This window comes from Chanodichthys erythropterus, chromosome 10 (assembly GCF_024489055.1).
Source record: "Chanodichthys erythropterus isolate Z2021 chromosome 10, ASM2448905v1, whole genome shotgun sequence".
NCBI classification, from domain to species: domain Eukaryota; kingdom Metazoa; phylum Chordata; class Actinopteri; order Cypriniformes; family Xenocyprididae; genus Chanodichthys; species Chanodichthys erythropterus.
In genome coordinates, this window is record NC_090230.1 from 27,927,501 (window position 1) to 27,947,527 (window position 20,027).

General features: G+C 35.6%; 2 protein-coding genes across 3 annotated transcripts; one reads left to right on the forward strand and one right to left on the reverse strand.

Annotated features, from left to right (window-relative positions):
• The first annotated feature begins 3,759 nt into the window (after positions 1 to 3,759).
• LOC137028210 (proline-rich protein 36) lies at positions 3,760 to 13,705 on the forward strand. Of its 2 annotated transcripts, none has more exons than XM_067396978.1 (5): positions 3,760 to 4,783; positions 5,905 to 5,993; positions 8,269 to 8,356; positions 8,525 to 10,871; positions 13,568 to 13,705. In XM_067396978.1, the coding sequence occupies exons 1-5, from the start codon at positions 4,705 to 4,707 to the stop codon at positions 13,665 to 13,667; spliced, it is 2,703 nt and encodes a 900-aa protein (XP_067253079.1). In that variant the 5' UTR covers positions 3,760 to 4,704; the 3' UTR covers positions 13,668 to 13,705. The 2 variants fall into 2 exon arrangements, with proteins under 2 accessions (XP_067253079.1, XP_067253081.1); XM_067396980.1 differs by lacking the exon at positions 3,760 to 4,783 and adding an exon at positions 4,841 to 4,979.
• wdr77 (WD repeat domain 77) lies at positions 13,699 to 19,947 on the reverse strand. The gene is made up of 10 exons (XM_067396981.1): positions 19,723 to 19,947; positions 19,181 to 19,366; positions 17,646 to 17,787; positions 17,530 to 17,579; positions 17,336 to 17,406; positions 17,196 to 17,250; positions 17,013 to 17,084; positions 16,821 to 16,929; positions 16,669 to 16,737; positions 13,699 to 14,724 (listed from the first exon to the last, which is right to left on the reverse strand). Exons 1-10 carry the CDS (start codon positions 19,805 to 19,807, stop codon positions 14,589 to 14,591), a joined length of 975 nt encoding a protein of 324 aa, XP_067253082.1. The 5' UTR covers positions 19,808 to 19,947; the 3' UTR covers positions 13,699 to 14,588.
• Between the last annotated feature and the right edge of the window lie 80 nt (positions 19,948 to 20,027).

Consider the following 20,027-nt stretch of genomic DNA (forward strand, 5'->3'; position numbering starts at 1 on the left):
TTTTTCTTTCTTTTTTCTCTATCTATCTATCTATCTATCAAACTAAATCTATCTATCTATCTATCTTTCTATCTATCTTTTTTCTCTTTCCATCCATCTACCATTCTTTTTTCTTTCTTTCTTTCTTTCATCTATATATCTATTGTTTTTCTTTCTTTTTTCTCTATCTATCTATCTATCTATCTATCTATCTATCTATCTATCTATCTATCTATCAAACTAAATCTATCTATCTATCTATCTATCTATCTATCTATCTATCTATCTATCTATCTATCTATCTTTTTTCTCTTTCCATCCATCTACCATTCTTTTTTCTTTCTTTCTTTCTTTCTTTCTTTCTTTCTTTCTTTCTTTCTTTCTTTCTTTCTTTCATCTATATATCTATTGTTTTTCTTTCTTTTTTCTCTATCTATCTATCTATCTATCTATCTATCTATCTATCTATCTATCTTTTTTCTCTTTCCATCCATCTACCATTCTTTTTTCTTTCTTTCTTTCTTTCTTTCTTTCTTTCTTTCATCTATATATCTATTGTTTTTCTTTCTTTTTTCTCTAACTATCTATCTATCTATCAAACTAAATCTATCTATCTATCTTTCTATCTATCTTTTTTCTCTTTCCATCCATCTACCATTCTTTTTTCTTTCTTTCTTTCTTTCATCTATATATCTATTGTTTTTCTTTCTTTTTTCTCTATCTATCTATCTATCTATCTATCAAACTAAATCTATCTATCTATCTATCTATCTATCTATCTATCTATCTTTTTTCTCTTTCCATCCATCTACCATTCTTTTTTCTTTCTTTCTTTCTTTCTTTCTTTCTTTCTTTCATCTATATATCTATTGTTTTTCTTTCTTTTTTCTCTATCTATCTATCTATCTATCTATCTATCTATCTATCTATCTATCTATCTATCTTTTTTCTCTTTCCATCCATCTACCATTCTTTTTTCTTTCTTTCTTTCTTTCTTTCTTTCTTTCTTTCTTTCTTTCTTTCTTTCTTTATTTAATCTATATATCTATTGTTTTTCTTTCTTTTTTTTCTATCTATCTATCTATCTATCTATCTATCTATCTTTTTTCTCTTTCCATCCATCTACCATTCTTTTTTCTTTCTTTCTTTCATCTATATATCTATTGTTTTTCTTTCTTTTTTCTCTATCTATCTATCTATCTATCTATCTTTTTTCTCTTTCCATCCATCTACCATTCTTTTTTCTTTCTTTCTTTCTTTCTTTCTTTCTTTCTTTCTTTCTTTCTTTCATCTATATATCTATTGTTTTTCTTTCTTTTTTCTCTATCTATCTATCTATCTATCTATCTTTTTTCTCTTTCCATCCATCTACCATTCTTTTTTCTTTCTTTCTTTCTTTCTTTCTTTCTTTCTTTCTTTCATTTATATATCTATTTTTTTCTTTCTTTTTTCTCTATCTATCTATCTATCTATCTATCTATCTTTTTTCTCTTTCCATCCATCTATCTACCATTCTATCGTTCTTTCTCCAGTCTATCTATCTGTCTATCCATCTATCTATTTATCATTCTTTCTTTTTTCTCTTTCTTTCCATCTATCTATCTATCGTTCTTTCTTTCATTCATCTATATCTATCATACTTTCTTTCATCTATCTATCTATCTATCGTTCTGTCATTCTATTTATCATTTTTTCTTTTTTCGCTTTCTTTCCATCCATCCATCCATCTATCTATCTATCTAGATAGGGATGATGTTTCTTCAGGCCGTGAGGAATCATGGGAACAGAGTTTCTCAGGGTTTCACTGATCATGTGACGCACGCGTGAATCGCTGGGAATCACAGGAACTCTGAGTGCGTTCGACACATTCTGAACATTCTCTGAACTGAGATCGGCATGACAACCGCTCGAGGAACAGGACCGACCAGTTTGAGTTCTGTTCCCATGCCGAGTGGGAATGACGGGACACGCCCCTCTCTCTGTTCCTCTTCGATCCGGAGATTTATTTCCCATCATTCTAACTGTTATTGATCATTCACAGATTCATCCATTTTTATTCTCCAGCTGTCACTCATGTCAAGCATTAGTATCCTGAGCTCCGTCAGGCTATCCTGACAGACATTAGCTGCCTTTAACGGACTCTGTGTCTATTCTCAGACTCGTTTAATCGCTCTATAATTAGACACTGAGATCATGATGACACATTTAGAACAATCATGAATGTTTCAAGTCAACAGTGTAATGCAGTATCAGCTGTGCAATATGATAATCTTTATTCGTTTCAGATTTACTCTCTATCAGCAGCAAGTCATTTGCACATGTCATTTCTGCACGAAAAGATCTACTGTTATCTGTTTCCCCCTCTGCTCAGTTCGTGTCCTGATGTGACCTCTGACCCTCTTAAACCGAAGCAATCCTCATTTAACCGCTGATCTCACTCCGACCCGCCTGTCACACTGACCTGATCAATTAAACTAAACTCATTAACTCATTAATGCGGCACATTCACACACTAAACACCAATCTAGCAGTATAAACAACAATTACATCTTAATTACATCTTTTTCAGTAATATAAAGCTTCATCATTTATTCTTTTATATGCATTATTTAATACAGTACTGAATGCCAAATTGTAATTATTTATATAGTTTTATAGATAATATATATGATTTGTATTATTTATATGTCGCACTGAATTATTATTGAAATAATTGTATAAAATAATTATAAATTTAAAAAACAATTAAATATATTACAATGTAATATTTTTACATGGATAATAACATAACATTAAACAGAAAAAAAAAACGTTACAGATCGCACACATTTGCATGCTTAAGTTATAATTATGAAATAAAGTCATAATTATAACATGGAAAGTCAATTTCAATGTTTTTTCCAATTATGACAGCACGTGATAATTTCGACTTTATCTCATAATTTTGACTTTATGTCATAATTTTATGTAAAAGACTTATGTAATAATTATGACATTTTATGTCATATTTATGATGTTTTACGTAATAATTATGACATGGAAAGCCAATTAAATTTTTTTCCTGATTGTATTGACTATCTCAAAATTGTAAACTTTTTATCTCATAATTATGACATAAAAGTAGTCATAATTATGACTTATGTAATAATTATGTCATTTTATGTCATATTTTCACATTTTTATGTCATGATGTAAGGTCATAATTTAGATTTTTCACTTATGACTGTGGTAATTTAAACTATCTCATAATTTTGATAATTATCTCATAATTATGACTTATGTAATAACTATGACATTTCTGTCATAATTATGTCATAATTAGATTTTTAATTATGACAAAGTATGTAAAAGACAGTAATTATTACAACATTTTATGTCATTTTTTACTTTTTGTGTCACAATTATTACATGGAAAGTCAATATAAATTTTTTGATTTTCCATTCGCTAGAATTTTGACTTTATCCCATAATTTTGACTTTTATGTCATATTATGTAAAAGACAAAAAAAGTCATAATTATGATTTAGTATGTAATAATTATGACATTTTATGTCATTTTAAAATTTCTGTCATAATTATGACATGGAAAATCATAATTTAGATTTTTCGATTATAACTTAGTTTGTGATCATTTTCTCATAATTATGACAAAAGCATGTAAAAGACAGTAATAATTATGATATTTTCGACTTTTTGTGTCAATTATAACATGGAAAATCAATATCAATTTTTTACTATTTAGTTTTCGTTTGATTTTGACTTTATCTCATAATTTTGACTTTTATGTCATAATATTATGTAAAAGACTTAGTATGTAGTATTTATGACATATTTTTGATGTTTTATGTAATAATTATGACATGGAAAGTGAATTTAGTTTTTTCTGTTTATAACCTGAGTTGGTGATATTGACTATCTCATAATTTCAACGTTTTATCTCATAATTATGACAAATAAAAGTCATAAACAGTATGTAATAATGACATTTTATGTCATATGTTCACATTTGTGTCATAATTATGACATGGAAAGTTATCATTTAGATTTTTCAGTTATGACAGTGATCATTTCGACTATCTCATAATTAATAACAAAAATAGGCTATGTAATAGAATAATAATAATAATGACATTTTGACTTTTTTTTTGGTCATAATTATGGAAAGTCAATATCAATTTTTCAAATATGTCTTTAGTTTTTGTTTGTCCTGACTGAACTCTTGTCTTGTAGTTCTGTGTCCCACAGCTGCTTCATAATTTCAACGTTTATCTCATACTTAGTATGTAATAATTATGCTAATTTCTACATTTTGCACTGATGCACTTTTACTTTTTTGTCATAATTATATATATATTTTCCAAAGCATGTTGTTGTTATGTGTCTGAAATGGTCTTCCTCAGTAAAGAACTCAGATGATGAAACTCTCCATGACAACAAATATTTGGGTTTCATTCATCTTAACGGACAGAATAAAACACTGAGTAATGCTGAGGGTGTGTGTTCGCAGAAGTTTTAAGGTGTGTGTGTGTGTGTGTGTGTTTACCTGTCTCCAGTGGGCGGGGTGACGGGGCATTCAGCTGCGTGGCCATTTTCTTCTCGTCAGAGCCTCAGAATCAGTGATCGGACTCAAACTCACAGTCAGCTGCTGCTGAAACACTGAAATCATGAAATCATGAAATCACGCTGATCTAAATCACTGCGTATGAAATCACTCTCATTACAGTCATGAAGAAAGGACCGCTGCATTTCCTGGGTCGGAAGAATCAATCTCTATACAGCACCAATGTGGAGTTCAAGGACATGGGTAAGACAGATTCACACTTATCTAAAGTATAAATAGATCTGATATCAGTTTAAAGTGCTCTTCAGGCGACCTTTGCACCTGTCACGGAGCGCGCGCGCGAGCACGTCACGGCACAATCGTTCCCAAAACACTTTCCTAAAGACACGAAAAACTGTTCAAACAGCGCTGGGTTAGTTCTGTTTGGGGAGAAAACGAAGTAAGTAGTAAACACGCATTTTATTCTGACAGGATAACCACATTCAAATACTGTGTTGTGTTTTTTCCGAAGTCTGTGACCTGACAAATTCGCGTCCGATTACACTGACAGAAATTATTACTATGATTTTGGACATGTAACATAATACTACCATGAGTTTACCCTGTTTTTGTGCATATATGCTAATTTTGTACTATAGTAGATTTGGATATGTACAATGGTAATATCATGTTTATACCTCCAAAAAAATGCTATTACCATTGTGTTCTGTGAAAACCAGCAGTACATATTTCAAAGTGCCATAGTATTACTATCTTTTTTGTAACTAACATAAGAAACACACTTTAGTTTCTTATTATTTTAAATCAGTCTCAATGCACAAACATGCATTTTTATTCTTCGTTAACATTTGATTATATAAATGACTCATTTGTCACGGCACATTTGTTTCAAAGTAGGAAGATCAGATATCTTAGAAACACAGACGTCTGCTGGCGTAAAGAAGGTCAAACTTCCTGTTTGTAATGATTGACGTCAGTCAGCACAGCAGAATCTCTGGTAATTGCATCATTAACACTTTTATAGTCGTTAATGAGCAAACACAGATAACAGACTGTAAACTGATCATATTGCAGAAACAAAGTTCTCGGGTTCGAATCCACAATAACTCCTTCTTGGGAAAGTGATATTTACCAGTGTTTGTTTTGATTTATAACAATGATGAGAGTAAAAGTTGTTTGGTTCTTCGTTTCATGCATTCTTGAAAAGCCATAACACTGACCTTTGACCTGTCATGATTGAAGCCATGCATATGAACTACTTCTGCTATTTTGGTGGTCACATGGTCTTGAGCAGTGACTTTGAACCACACATGCTGTTATTTACCTGGTTAAAATGGTTTAACTAGCGTGTCTTTGTTTTTTAGCTAACGTGGAGCTGGTGTTGGAGTCGGCTGCCGTCCCAGAGTCTGGAACCGCCAAAGTGCGCTCGCGTCCGACCGTCAAACACTTCACGGTACGTCCCAAAACATGAAAATCACATGATCATTCTCTATCTTGACACAATTTTATTTTAGCAACAAAGAATAGACAGAAATTTTAATTTAACCAGTTTTTAGAGTCACTTACAAAAAGTATTACAGTGTTATCATGTTTTTTTGTTGTTGTTTTTTTTGGACATGTACTATGGTAACACCAAGATATAATGTTGTTTTTTAGTATTTGTCCAAAAAACAGGGTAAAACCATGTTACACTTTTGTATTACCACCACAGTATTTTTACTTAAGCAAATTTTTAGAGTTGAGATCACGTACAAATAGTATTACCAGGTCTTTTTGACATGCACTATGGTAATACCATGGTCTCCAATGTACTTGGTTCATGTCCAAAAAACAGGGTAAAATGATAGTATATGTCCAGAAACAGGCTTAACCATGGTACATGTCCAAAAAAAATTTGTAAAACAACTGTACATGTCTGAAAAATTGGGTAAAACAATAGTACATGTCCAAAAAAATACGGTAAAATGATGGTATATGTCCAAAAACAGGCTAAAACCATGGTACATGTCCAAAAAACAGGGTAAAATGATGGTATATGTCCAAAAACAGGCTAAAACCATGGTACATGTCCAAAAAAATGGGTAAAACAAAACTACATGTCTGAAAAATTGGGTAAAACAAGAGTACATGTCCAAAAAACAGGGTAAAATGATGGTATGTCTAAAAAACAGGGTACACTTTTGTAAAGTATCACTGTACCATATTACATTTGTAAGCATATTTTTAGCATTGGAGTCACTTGCAAAATAGTACTACTTTTTTTGACATTTACTATGGTAATCCCATGTTTTTGCACATGGTACGATAGTCATATCGTGGATTTACATGGTACCATGGTATTATGATGTTTTTGCACATATAGAATGGTTATGGATTTTTTTGGAAATGTACTGTGGTTATAACATGGTATTTTAAAGTACCATGTAAATTCTATGGTATATAAACATGGTAATCAAATACACTGTGGGTATATATCAATCACTGACATGCGATCTGAATGTGTTTTGGTACATCACCACTATAGCAATATTATTGCATATGATTCGCTTTCATTGAGAGAAATGTTCTGAAATCGACCTGGTACACGCATTGCTAAAGACACACCTTGAGCTTCAGGACAAACACACCCTTCAGCAAATACGCACACTTTCACTCTGACAGCGAACACACATGGCAGTTGTGTGTTTGTATCACCCTGGTGATGAATAAATCACAGTAAACATGCTCAGATTGTGTCAGTAATTGATCATCTGAGCCTGTTGGGACTCGAGCGATTCACTCTTTCTCTTCATGAGATCAGAATCCTGATGATTCAGCTGTTCCGACACTCTCGTGTCAGTTTCTTGTGCCGATGCGGGTTTTAGCCGGCCGAGTTTTCCAAACCTGCAGGTGCTGTTTTGAATACACACATTTTGTTTGTGTTCAGCAGAGATCTGGCAGACGTACACACAAATTCACACAAGTTACAGCAACTAGGAGCATTTGCCATTGCAAGCGTCACTTTTATTATGGCTCATACTTTATGAACAAATCTCAGATATTAAGTAGTCAAGTACAGTGCATGTATCGTCCTGCATTTTTCATGCAAGTTACTTTAGATGATTGATTTGAGGCCTTAGTCATTTTGGTTTGATTGTTTTTTTGTTTTTTTTGTTTATGTGATTCTCCCATAAAGACCGCAAAACCTGAAACAAAAACATACACGTTTAAGAGGTGTGTCCCTTTTTGTATGTCAATGAACTGAAGGGACAAGAATGAAAGTTATTTTTATAGTTATCCATCTAAAGGTGTCTGTAAAGAAAGACTATCGAGCTATTTCTGAATTACATTTTCGGATACAGTTCCATTTTATACAGAAATCACATTAAGTGCTCTCAGTTTAGCAACCAATGTTTTCATAACATTATGGGGTGTTGGTGAGGAGTGTCCAAGAATCTGGAGCATTATCTCACCCAGAGTGTGAGTATGAAATCGGGATGGGTTCTGCAGTTTCTCAACTGTTTATGCATGAGAAAGAAAGAGCCAAGTCAAGAGAAAGGATCCATGTCCTTCAACGTCGTAAGCTCTTTGAATAGTTAATGGGAAACTGGTTGGTTTAGTGCCTATAAATTCAAACTGACTCAGTGGCTCCTACAATGAAAGGTGTGTTGCTGCAGTAGACTCCCTTAACTTCAAACAGTCTCCTTCAGTCAGGATGTCTCTGACAAATGTTTTTCTTTAAATCCCAGTCATCTGAGAGTGTGCACAGCTTTGCGGTACCAACTCCCAAGGTGCCGATTCTTCCACCCATCAACGAACCCAAGATAAACGGTACAGGTGAGATCACAACACAGAACTCAACAAACATGATGATGGGGAATAGTTGACTTCTTGGTTAAGTGATCAGAAAACACCTGAACATTAAGATGGGAATAGGAGCAAGTTAATAATTTTCTCAACATACTTGAGGTGTTTTAATGACCGAATGAACTTGTCTTTTTGTAGGAAGTACCACAAACCTCCCGAATGGAAGAATGCTTTCCGTCCCCGATATAATCGAGGGAGAAATACTTGTACCTCCTCCACCCAGCTCCGCACCTCCACCCCCTCCGTCCTCTTCAGCCCCACCTCCTCCATCATTCATCCCTCCCCCACCAGAGTTCTTTGGTGAAACGGACCCTTCTGTAAACCATGCAAGCCTGCAGCCCCCTCCAATGGCGCCCCCAAAACCTCCATCACTTACCGGGTCTGAGTACAGTTCAGATTTGGACCTTGCCTCCCTCAAACCTCCTCCAATGGCTCCTCCAAAACCTCCATCTGAAACATCCAGCTTCAAAGGTTCCCTCTACAGCCTGGAGGTCCAAGAAATCCCAGAATGCCCTAAATTCACCCCACCGCCACCCCCTGGGGTGAAAGCGTCACCTGTTCTTGCTAAATCTTCGAAAGCGGCGCCTCCAAAACCCGTCCGCTTGTCCTCCATGTCAAACCTAGAGATCCAGTCCCAAACGCCAGTGCCACCTGTTGCTTCTAACCCAACACCATCTAGCTTCAACCCCCAGAACACAGCCAAACTCTACAACATACAGAAGAGCACATTACTTGGCGGACAGACGGACAAGGAAAAGGGAGGACAGTCCATTCTACTGCTGGAAGATTCTGCTGGAAACACGGTTGGTGTTGTCAATGGGAATAGTGGGAAAAATGGTGGATCTCTCCAACCAGCCCAATCAGGGGTGCCTCCAACCAAACCAGCCCGGCGGAACAGCTCTGCCACTCAGCTAAAGGATGACCAGCCAGACATGACACAAGTGCCTAGTGAACCAGCCAAGGCCGAGGCCAAAATCAATCCTGAGCCTGTCATGGTACAAAACATCCCAACTGAGATGCCAACTCCCAACAGATTCTCACCCAAAATAGAGAAGAAAATACCTGATGTTACGCAGGTGATGCAGGAGTCCCCTGGCAGGTCTCGCAGGTACAGCCCTGTCATGAACCACCGACAGCTCAACACACGGGTAGCAGATGGCGCAGTGAAGAAAGATACATCACCATTCACCCTGTTGATGGCTGCAAAGGAAAGAGAAAAGCAGAGAACTGCTCTATCCCAACAGAACAGCAACTCCACAGAGCCAGTCAATTCTGTGATCCAACCAAGTGTAGAAAAACCAAACTCCTTTACTGTCACTCCTCGAGAGCAAACACCAGACAGTCCCAATGCACAACTAAAGTCAACCACAAACATTCAACCACTCACCAAAGCAGAAGTGTCCTACTCAAAGCAAGAGCCAAGCTCAACTCCTCAACAAAGCAGCCCAATGAACAGCTCCATTGGCGGTCTGAGTGTCCCTGTTAGAGATGTGGAAAGCGGAGAAGACTTAACCTTCATTCCACCACCTCCTGAATTTGCCAATTCCGACTCGGAGGATGAACCTCCCATTCACCCACCAAGTCACCCCACTCCTGCTCCCCCAGTGAAAACTGCCCCTCAACCTTCTAAAACCTTACCTGCAACACCTGCTCCAATCATTAACTGCTCCCCGCCAAGCCAGCCTGCTCCTGCCCCTCCTCCTGCCAAACCCTTTGTACCTGCTCCAATATCCAACTGCCCCCCGCCAAGTCACCCTGCTCCTGCTGCCCCAGTAAAAACTGCTTCTCCTCCTAGTAAAACCTTCTTATCTACTCAGATTACCAACTGCCCCCCGCCAAGTCACCCCGCTCCTGCTGCCCCAGTAAAAACTGCTTCTCCTCCTAGTAAACCCTTATCTAGTCAGATCACCAACTGTCCCCCGCCAAGTCACCCCGCTCCTGCTACCCCTGTGAAAACTGCTCCTCCACCTGTTAAACACTTTGTACCTGCTCCAATATTCAACAGCGCCCCACCAAGTCACTCTGCACCTGCCAAACCCTCCCCACCTGCTACACCTCCTCCTGTAACCAACGGCCCCCTCGTTTCTCCCAAACCTAAACCACCCACCTGTCCTCCTAAGGCCCCAGGCCTGCCACCAAACCTCCAGCAACAATCCAAACCAGCTCAAACAAAACCCACCCAACCCCCAGCACAGGGACCTCCATCCGTCTCTGCTAGCCAGGCAACGCTTCTCAGTATCTTGCAGAAGAAGATGCTTGAGATGGACCCCAAGTTCTCAACTGTCAAGGAGGTGGAGTCCAACGGAGATGACTGGAACTCTCCACTGTCTGATGACGAGGCCACGTCGCCACCTGCCGCACCCAATATGAAAACCCGAAGTGCAACCCTACCAGCGCAATCACATGGTCTGGACATGAAGGAGCTGGAAAGCAAAGCAGCTAAAAAAGCTCAAGATTTAGCCACTTCAGCTAAATCCAAGAACAGGTACACTTAAAGTCAAAGTTGCAACCCATTTTACTTCTGTTATGACATTTTTTTGAGTGAAACATGACATTAAGAGAGGAAAAAATGTCAGGCAGGAAAAGATTGGATAGTTAAGTGTCTCAATATGACAGGTGATTGAAAAATAAGAGGGATAATGATTTCCGTTTCCACTGCAGTGAAATAAAAGATAAATGTTTAAAATAATTTGCACCGTAAGAATTAGAGTCACAACTGCGAGAGATTAAGTTGCATTTACAAGAAATAAAGTGGCAGTTACCTTTTTTACTCTGAGGCGGAAACAGGCTTCCATAGGAGATTTCTCTCAGATTACGTTCAGAAAGATTACGTAACATTTTTTTCTTTGGAATAACATGCACAATGGTTCAGTCACAGTTCACACCTCCCTGATAGCACGTGCACATAGCTGAGATGTCTATTTGATGTGTGTGTTTTCACCTGAAAGATAAACAGACTGCTCAAATATTCTCTCTGATACTAGAACAACATTCAACAATTGTTTCCATGACAGATTTTTTGGATGCTTAAAACATGTATTTATAATCCAGCTGATGGCCACAAAAATCTTTGGGTAATATTGAGAAATTACTGGTCAAAGTAGAATCAAAAGGCAAAGACAATTACTTGAAGTTCAAATACTTGAAGGGGTTCTATGATGCTTTTCGTCCATGTTCGTCTTTAAGTGTGTCATGTTTCTATTCATGCATGAAAAATTCTCTCCAGCGGGAGTTCTTCTCTATATCAGTGTCAGTGTTTCTGAACTCCCTGAAATACCTCCATCTTTAGTTTTCTTCACAATATTCCTCATTTTAATAATTAATGCGCAGAATAAAGGGGCGGGGCTGGTTAGTCAGGGTCAATATATCCTGTTAATCAAAAGAAAATGCACTTAATTTGTGCTGTGTGTAAAGAAAATGCTAAGAAATCAGTTTGATGTTTAATATTAATAGTAATTATATGAATTAATAACATTCAGAAAGTTAAGAAATATTAATTTAATCTTCAAAATTTAGTCATTTGAGTAATACGTGTTTATAACTGATACCAGTTACTCTGAAACAAGTTGATGAAATGGAGAGAGCAAAGTTTTTATTTGCATTTCTTTCAAAATATTATAATTAAAAATATAATGATTAATTATTACTTATACATGAAATTATCATTAATTTAAAAAAAGTATAAAAGGCAGAACCCTGAATAATCGGCTATCGGTATCAGTGCATCTCTGAAACATGCTGTTAAAACAAGCTAATACCATGCTAAATAATGCAAGCACCAATGCTAATTCATGCTAACAACATGCTAATTCGTGCTAGCAACAAATGCTAAAACATGCTAGCATTAACAAAATGATAATTCATGGTAGCAACATGTTAAAACATGCTAACAACATGCTAAATAGTACTAGCAACAAATGCTGAAATGTGAGCATTAGCAACATGCTAATTCATGGTAGCAACATGTAAAAACATGCTAACAAAATGCTAAATCGTGCTAGCAACAAATGCTAATTCGTGCTAGCAACAAATGAATGCTAAAACATGTTTAACATTAGCATTAACATTAGCATTAATTAACATTAACAACATGCTAATTAATGCTAACATCTTTAATCATACTAACAACATGCTAATCCATGCTAGCAACAAATGTTAAAACATGTTACCATTAGCAACATTCTAATTTGTGCTAGCAACAAATGTTAAAACATGTTAGCATTAGCCAAAGGCTAATTCATGTTAACATCTTAAATCATGCTAACAACATGCTAATTCATGTTAACATTTTAAATCATACTAACAACATGCTAATTCATGTTAACATCTTAAATCATACTAACAACATGATAATCCATGCTAGCAACAAATGTTAAAACATGTTAACATTAACAACATGCTAATTTGTGCTAGCAACAAATGTTAAAACATGTTAGCATTAGCAACATGCTAATTCATGTTAACATCTTAAATCATGTTAACATGCTAATTAATGCTAGCAACAAATACTAAAACATGTTAGCATTAGCAACATGATAATTTGTGCTAACAACAAATGCTAAAACGTTTGCATTAGCAAAATGCTAGTTCATGTTAACATCTTAAATCATGCTAACAACATGCTAATTCATGTTAGCAACAAATACTAAAACATGTTATCATTAGCAACATGTTAATTCAATGCTAGCAAAACACGTTAACATGCTTACAACATATTACATTGCGTTAACAACATGCTAATTCATGCTTGCTATGTGCAAGGACTATAGAATAACAAGCCGTGTTACTCGTATTGTTTTGAATGGGATATGGCGGAATAAGTCCCGCCTTCTAAATAAGAGCCAGTCGCCAATTAGTGAAGTCATCACGTCACTGCAGCGGCCGTTAGAAGCTCCGGTTCCTATAGAAACAGTCAGACGCGCGAGACGCACACTTAGGACTGCGCATTAGCTCGATCCAGCCTGAAAAATACTGTTTTTTGTCATGATTCGAGCGTTTAGAGACAAAATTTAAGAGACGGTTGCTGTCAGATTTCACTGGTGATTTCATATATGAAATTTATTCGAAAGCTTTGGAGAATTTGATTTTCCCCATATAAAGAGATAGGAGCTGAATTTATGCTGTTTCTGAGATGTTAAACATGCTAACTGAAGAATAACGGCACTCTTCTTTATCCTTCAGTAACGGACCAGCAGCTAAGCAGCAGTTTGGAATGACGTTCACCGTGAGACCAGGAACCAAACAGCCAATCACACCCGTGATCAAAGATGGTTCGCCCTGATCCGGAGAACATCATCTCTAGAGTTCCTCCAGAGCCGTGCCTCACCTGTACTCTCCCCGTCTGAAGCTTTATTACCGCTGCTGCCGAAGTGTTACTGTAACTTTCTACAGTGTTTCGACCGCAGCTCCATCACGGACTGCCGAGATCCCTCACCCGAGCACCTGTGCCTGTGTACGCGACGTGAACAACACTAACTCACCGTTTTAATGACAATTTTTAATTGAATCCATTCAAATCATTTGATTTCCTAATCGTTGTTTTTATCACTGGACGTTTCTTGTCATGCTAAAAATGAAGAACACCAGCTCTTAATTGTCTTTAATAATCATTAATGTACAAAATCTCTCCAGTTCTCGACGCGAGAGCTTCCTCCAGTGCTGCTGGATTCTTTCCAGGTTAAAACATGATGTATTTTGTAAACTATTTTCTGAAAGTATAAACTAAGCCTTAAATGTAAATGCTATAGATAATGCCTTGAACTCATTACTGATGCCTTTCTCAGCGGAGAACGCTGCTTCCTCTGAATCTGACGCAAGAATTAAAGAAAAAATGAAGCGCTTCGTTTTTGTATGAAGATACTGGACGAAAATAAACTTGTGTAAATAAGACCATTTTTCAATGTTCATATTCAAGGTCAATAATTGTGCTTTATTAATCTATGAAATTTATTTTGGACATTTAACAATTTGTTATGCCTGAAGGGAAAAATATAACCGAAATATGCTTTAATAAAAACATGTGAGAACAAAAATAACGACCGAAACTTTATTGAACCGTGAAAGTGTTTTTCTGAAGGTGTGAAAAAACAGCATAATCAAAGCATTCTGTTATTAATAACATGTTCTGCTATTGAAACTCATGAATCATGAGCGTATTTGATGGAGACACACAACAGAGATGGGAGTGGTTTCCCATGATGCTCTAGGGCGCAGGCGTCTGTCGGCCCACGCTGTGGTGCAGCACCTGATGGTCCCAGCCCACGCTGGTCAACACGGCCGAGCCGCCCGGGACCCAACACACGGCGCGCACGAAGTCCTGGTGCCGCCGGTCCCTGAAACTGAACACAGACTCAGAGTCACACAGTACCGCACTACAGATGTGCAGCATGGTGATGTCATGTTCTCGTGTTGATTCACGTTGTGTTTTATGCTGCCTTCACGTGCTCTCGTTATCGTAAATACGAGTTTCCTAGGTAAAAATTGCACATGACCGCCCTCCTATTTGGAAACTTGAATGCGATGAGCTCATATCACGACTTCAGAAGTGGGAATTTTCAAATTTCCGAGATCACATGAAGGCAGCATTAAACTTATACCTTGGAGAAAATGTGAACGATGATATTCTTGTATAGTACATACATGGTACATGAATATGAGTGCAAAATGTAATTGTTTAAAAAAAAAAAAAAATTGTACAACTACATTCATCAATAATATTACATGTATTATTATTTATATAATTCAGTAATAATATAGATATTATATTACTAATATATATATATATATATATATATATATATATATATACACACACACACACACACACAAATGTAAATTATTTAAATCAAATTATATAAATATGTAAATCTGGTGTATATTATTTATTTTGTTTTATATATTTATATATATTAAACCATCTAAATTAATTTTATATTACAACATTCAATCAACATTATTTAAATATATATTTATAATACCAATGAATTTATATTATATAAAATTATATTATAATACTTATATATAATACAATTACAATAAAATAATTGTATGAGTATATATTGTAATTAATATAAATATTAATTTAGATATGTATATTTTTCATTTATTTAAACAATCTAATTTTACATATGTGTGTGTAATTATTGAATAATATAAATTAATTTCATATTTTATTACAACATTCAATCAATAATATTTAAATATATTTATACTAATACATTTATATCAAATTATAGTATATATACACATGTAATTAAAATTAATAAATAACAACAATAAATAGCAATTAGTATTTATTGCATTGATACTGTATATAATATAATCATTATTATGTAATATATACATAAATGTAAAGTTATATATTATTAATTTAAATTAATTTAAATATATATATATATATATATATATATATATATATATATATATATATATATATATATATATATATATATATATACGCACACAAATGTAAATTATTAAAATGAATTATATAAATATGTACATTTAAATTAATTTATATTCATTATTTTATTACAATTTTTTAAGCAATAATATTTAAAAATATATTTATGTTATCAATACATTTATATTATATCAAATTGTTATATATATAATCATATTATATTATTTTATTATATATAATTATTTTAACTTCAAACAAGAATTTATATATATTGTATATATGTATATATAATTATAATATAATAAATACAAACTTATATAATATTTTTCATTATTTTAAATTATTTAATTTGATATATATATGTGTATATATATATATATATATATATATATATATATATATATAGTTATATATAGTTATTAAATAATATAAATTAATTTCATATTATTTTATTACAACATTCAATCAATAATATTCATATTTATTATATAAAAATTATAAATTAAATATTTATATCAAATTATGATATACATACACACGTAATTATAATTAATATTATAATTACCTAAAATACATATTTAATATTTATTATATTGATACTGTATATAATATATAAATTGATATTTGAATTCATACACACATACATATAAGATTATTAAATAATATAAATTCATTTCATATAAAAACATTTTATCAGTACATTCAATAAAATAAATATTTTTATGCAAATTGTATGCATTATTATTTAATTAATTGATGTTTAAACCACAAAAACTGCTGAAGTGTCAGTTTCATGTTCTTTGGGGTGTGTGGATTTCCTGTCCTCTCATTGGCCGATCCAGGACAGCCAATGAGGAGAGAGGTGTGTGTCAATACTTACATTTCTCTGAGCTCTGCAGTAACCACGGCAACGGAGCAATCATCACTGATAGAGGCCAGGAGAGGTGCACTGCAAACACAGCCCATAATAATCACGTCACACTAGATCCTCTCGTCTCACGGCAGTGTGTGTGTGTGTGTCATGTGACGCACCTGTCTGAGGAGAAGGCCAGTCTGGAGACCCTGCGGCTGTGAGCGTGCGTCGTTCGTACGGCGTCGGACGTCTGCAGATCTCTCAGAGTCACACGGCCCAGCTCATCACCTGACGGCACAAACATCAGCGACATCAAGACTGCGGCATCATGGGACAGACAGAGCAGTGCACACTGGGAAATCAAGCTGTACCGTATGCGATGGTGCTGCTCTGATGAGGGTGCCAGACCACGGCGGTGGGAGAGCAGCTGGGAGAGACCACGTCTGAAACACACAGGAAGTGACACGCTCTCTGACAGGAAGTGACAGCAGAATCTCTCTTTACAGTCAGTGTTATGTGTGTGTGTGTGTGTGTGTGTGTGTGTGTGTGTTTACCGAGGCGAGAGGCAGGTTTGTCTTTCCGTCGGTCCCACAACAGCAGTCGTCCGTCCTGCAGGAGAGTGTGAGAGAGTTACACACTCAAACACACACAAGTGTGTGTGTGTGTGTGTGTGTGTATGTGTGGTGACACTGACCTGAGCACATGACAGGAAGAGAGACTCGTCTGCAGGAGAACACGACACACCGCTGACCGGCAGAGAGTGAGCTGAGAGAAGAGAGATCATCAGACACACGAGTTCGACTTTTACTTTAAATAAATGTGTATATATTACTATATAATATCACATATGTCACAAGGGATACGTTATGTCACTTCCTGTTTGCTCACCTGTATAGGAGCTGATGACGCTCTCCTGGTTCAGATCCCACACTTTGATCCTGAAATCAGAGACGGAGTGTGATTGACAGTCGTCATGACAACGGTCCGTGAACACACAGACTCACCTGCAGTCCGCACCGCAGCTGACGGCGTGACGCGCGCCCGCGCACACACTCACGCCCGTCACCGCATCATCGTGCTCGTGCGCACTGAAGCGGTTCACCAGCAGACGCTCGTCCTCCGCCAGCTCCCAGAATTCCACCGAACCTGCGGCACAAACACACGTCACATGATACATGTTCAAAAACTATCAGCAAACCTTGGAAGACGTTCAGAAACCTGATTTATCTGTCAAAGAGCACAATATTACTACAGTAGATCTCTAAAAAACATGGTACTAGCATGGTACAAGTCCAAAAACTAAGATAAAACCACAGCATATGCCCAAAACACATATTAATGCCATGGTAAAATCTGATAAAATCATAGTATTATTGGTAAAATAATATAGTAATAATACTATGAAAATGGTATTATGGTAAAATCATAGTATTATTACCACGGTATTGATGAGCTTGTCCAAAAATACATGGTATTACCATGGTACAAGTCCAAAAACTAAGATAAAACCACAGTATATGCTAAAAAAACATTAAAACCACAGTAAAAGACTGACAAACATGTATTATTACCATGGTACATGTCATAAAGCACAATATTACTATGGTAGATCTTTAAAAATTAAATAATATTGATGAGTGTGTCCAAAAATACGTGGTATTACCATGTTACAAGTCCAGAAACTAAGATAAAACTCCAGTATATGCTGGAAAACATTAATACCATGGTAAAATCTGATAAAATCATGGTGGTAAAATCATATAACAGTAATACTATGAAAATGGTATTATGGTAAAATTATAGTATTATTACCACGGTATTGATGAGCGTGTCCAAAAATGCATGGTATTACCATGGTACAAGTCCAAAAACTAAGATAAATCCCCAGTATATGCCCAAAAACATTAATACCATGGTAAAATCTGATAAACATAGTGTTATTACCATGGTACACATCCAAAAGCACAATATTACTATAACAGATCTCTAAAAATTAAATAATATTGTTAAACATGTCTAAAAATAAATGGTATTACCATGTTACAAGTCCAAAAACTACGATAAAACTCCAGTATATGCCCAAAAACATATTAATACTATGGTAAAATCTGATAAAATCATAGTTTTCCAAAGGTTTGTTTCAAAAAGCACAATATTAATATGGTTGAGCTCAAACATTATTATAAATAAGAGCCATTCCAATAGGGTCCATCTCCATAAAACATGGTATTACCATGGTAAGTCCAAAAACTAAGATAAAGCCCAAGTAAATGCCCAAAAACATATTAATACTATGGTAAAATCTGATAAACATAGTATTATTACCATGGTACATGTCAAAAAGCACAATATTACTATGGTAGATCTAAAAAACAACACAAGATGGAGCCATTCCAATAGGGTCCATCTCCAAAAAACATGATATTACCATGGTACCATACTTTAAAAACTCAGAACCATAAAAAGACTGGTTGTACCATGGTATTACCACCCGCTACCCGTCCACAAACACAGTAATACCGTGATCAAGTGTGTTTACCCGCGTCTGACGCCAGCAGCAGCGCGCGCTCCGAGATCCACCGCGCGTCCGTGACTCCAGCTTCAGTCTGAACGCCCGCCTTACAGAAGCCCTCGCTGGGGGCCAGTTTGGGGTCACTGTACACCCACACGGAGCCCTGCCAGCTGCGACCCGACAGACTGGACGCGCCCAGCAGCAGCGCGCCGTCTGACAACAACAACAGTAAATATAATCACATGACCTGCAACGTGCATGAGCAGAAGCAAAATAAATGTAATAATAATTAATAATAATAATAATAAATGTGTCAAAAATAATAAAAAAATAAATATGCAATACACACTAAATACACATTATTGATACATTTAAATATATATTTGCAGTGTAATTAAATATACTTGAGACATTTGTTGCAGGAAAATAAAATAATCGCCGTTACAATTCAGCAATAATAAAAGTAATTAAGAACAAATGTATATATTTGCATTATATTGCTCTGTTTATATTCCTGTATTGAAAGCATTTCATGCACATGGTTTTATTTCGATGGTTTCTCATCTGACCTGTTCTGTAATCCGCCGCGTCCAGGTGTCTCTCCATACACGCCGGAGCGTTTACCGGGATATTCCAGCGGTTCTCTTTAATCATTATGATCTTTAATTACTGTTAATTTCACACTGAACTCCTGCGATCTCCCGCAATGAATGAAAACGACACGCGCGTGTGTGCAGCACTTCCGCTTCCAGCGTCGGACACTTCAAAATAAAAGCTGAGAAAATGAAACAAACTTCAAAATAAGAGCCGGGAAAATAAATTAAATTCAAACCACTATGTGAGATGTGTTATTAAAAATATGCGATATAAAAGA

Bases quoted from the DNA above. Each gene is read 5' to 3' on its own strand.
- LOC137028210 (XM_067396978.1), top strand. From the start codon at position 4,705: ATGAAGAAAGGACCGCTGCATTTCCTGGGTCGGAAGAATCAATCTCTA. The intron at 4,784-5,904 runs GTAAGACAGATT...TTTGTTTTTTAG, and splicing joins TGTGGAGTTCAAGGACATGG to CTAACGTGGAGCTGGTGTTG. The intron at 5,994-8,268 runs GTACGTCCCAAA...TTTAAATCCCAG, and splicing joins CGACCGTCAAACACTTCACG to TCATCTGAGAGTGTGCACAG.
- wdr77 (XM_067396981.1), bottom strand. From the start codon at position 19,807: ATGATTAAAGAGAACCGCTGGAATATCCCGGTAAACGCTCCGGCGTGT. The intron at 16,738-16,820 runs GTGCGTCACATG...CTGTGTTTGCAG, and splicing joins CTGGCCTTCTCCTCAGACAG to TGCACCTCTCCTGGCCTCTA. The intron at 14,725-16,668 runs GTAAGTATTGAC...GTCTGTGTTCAG, and splicing joins ACTGCAGAGCTCAGAGAAAT to TTTCAGGGACCGGCGGCACC.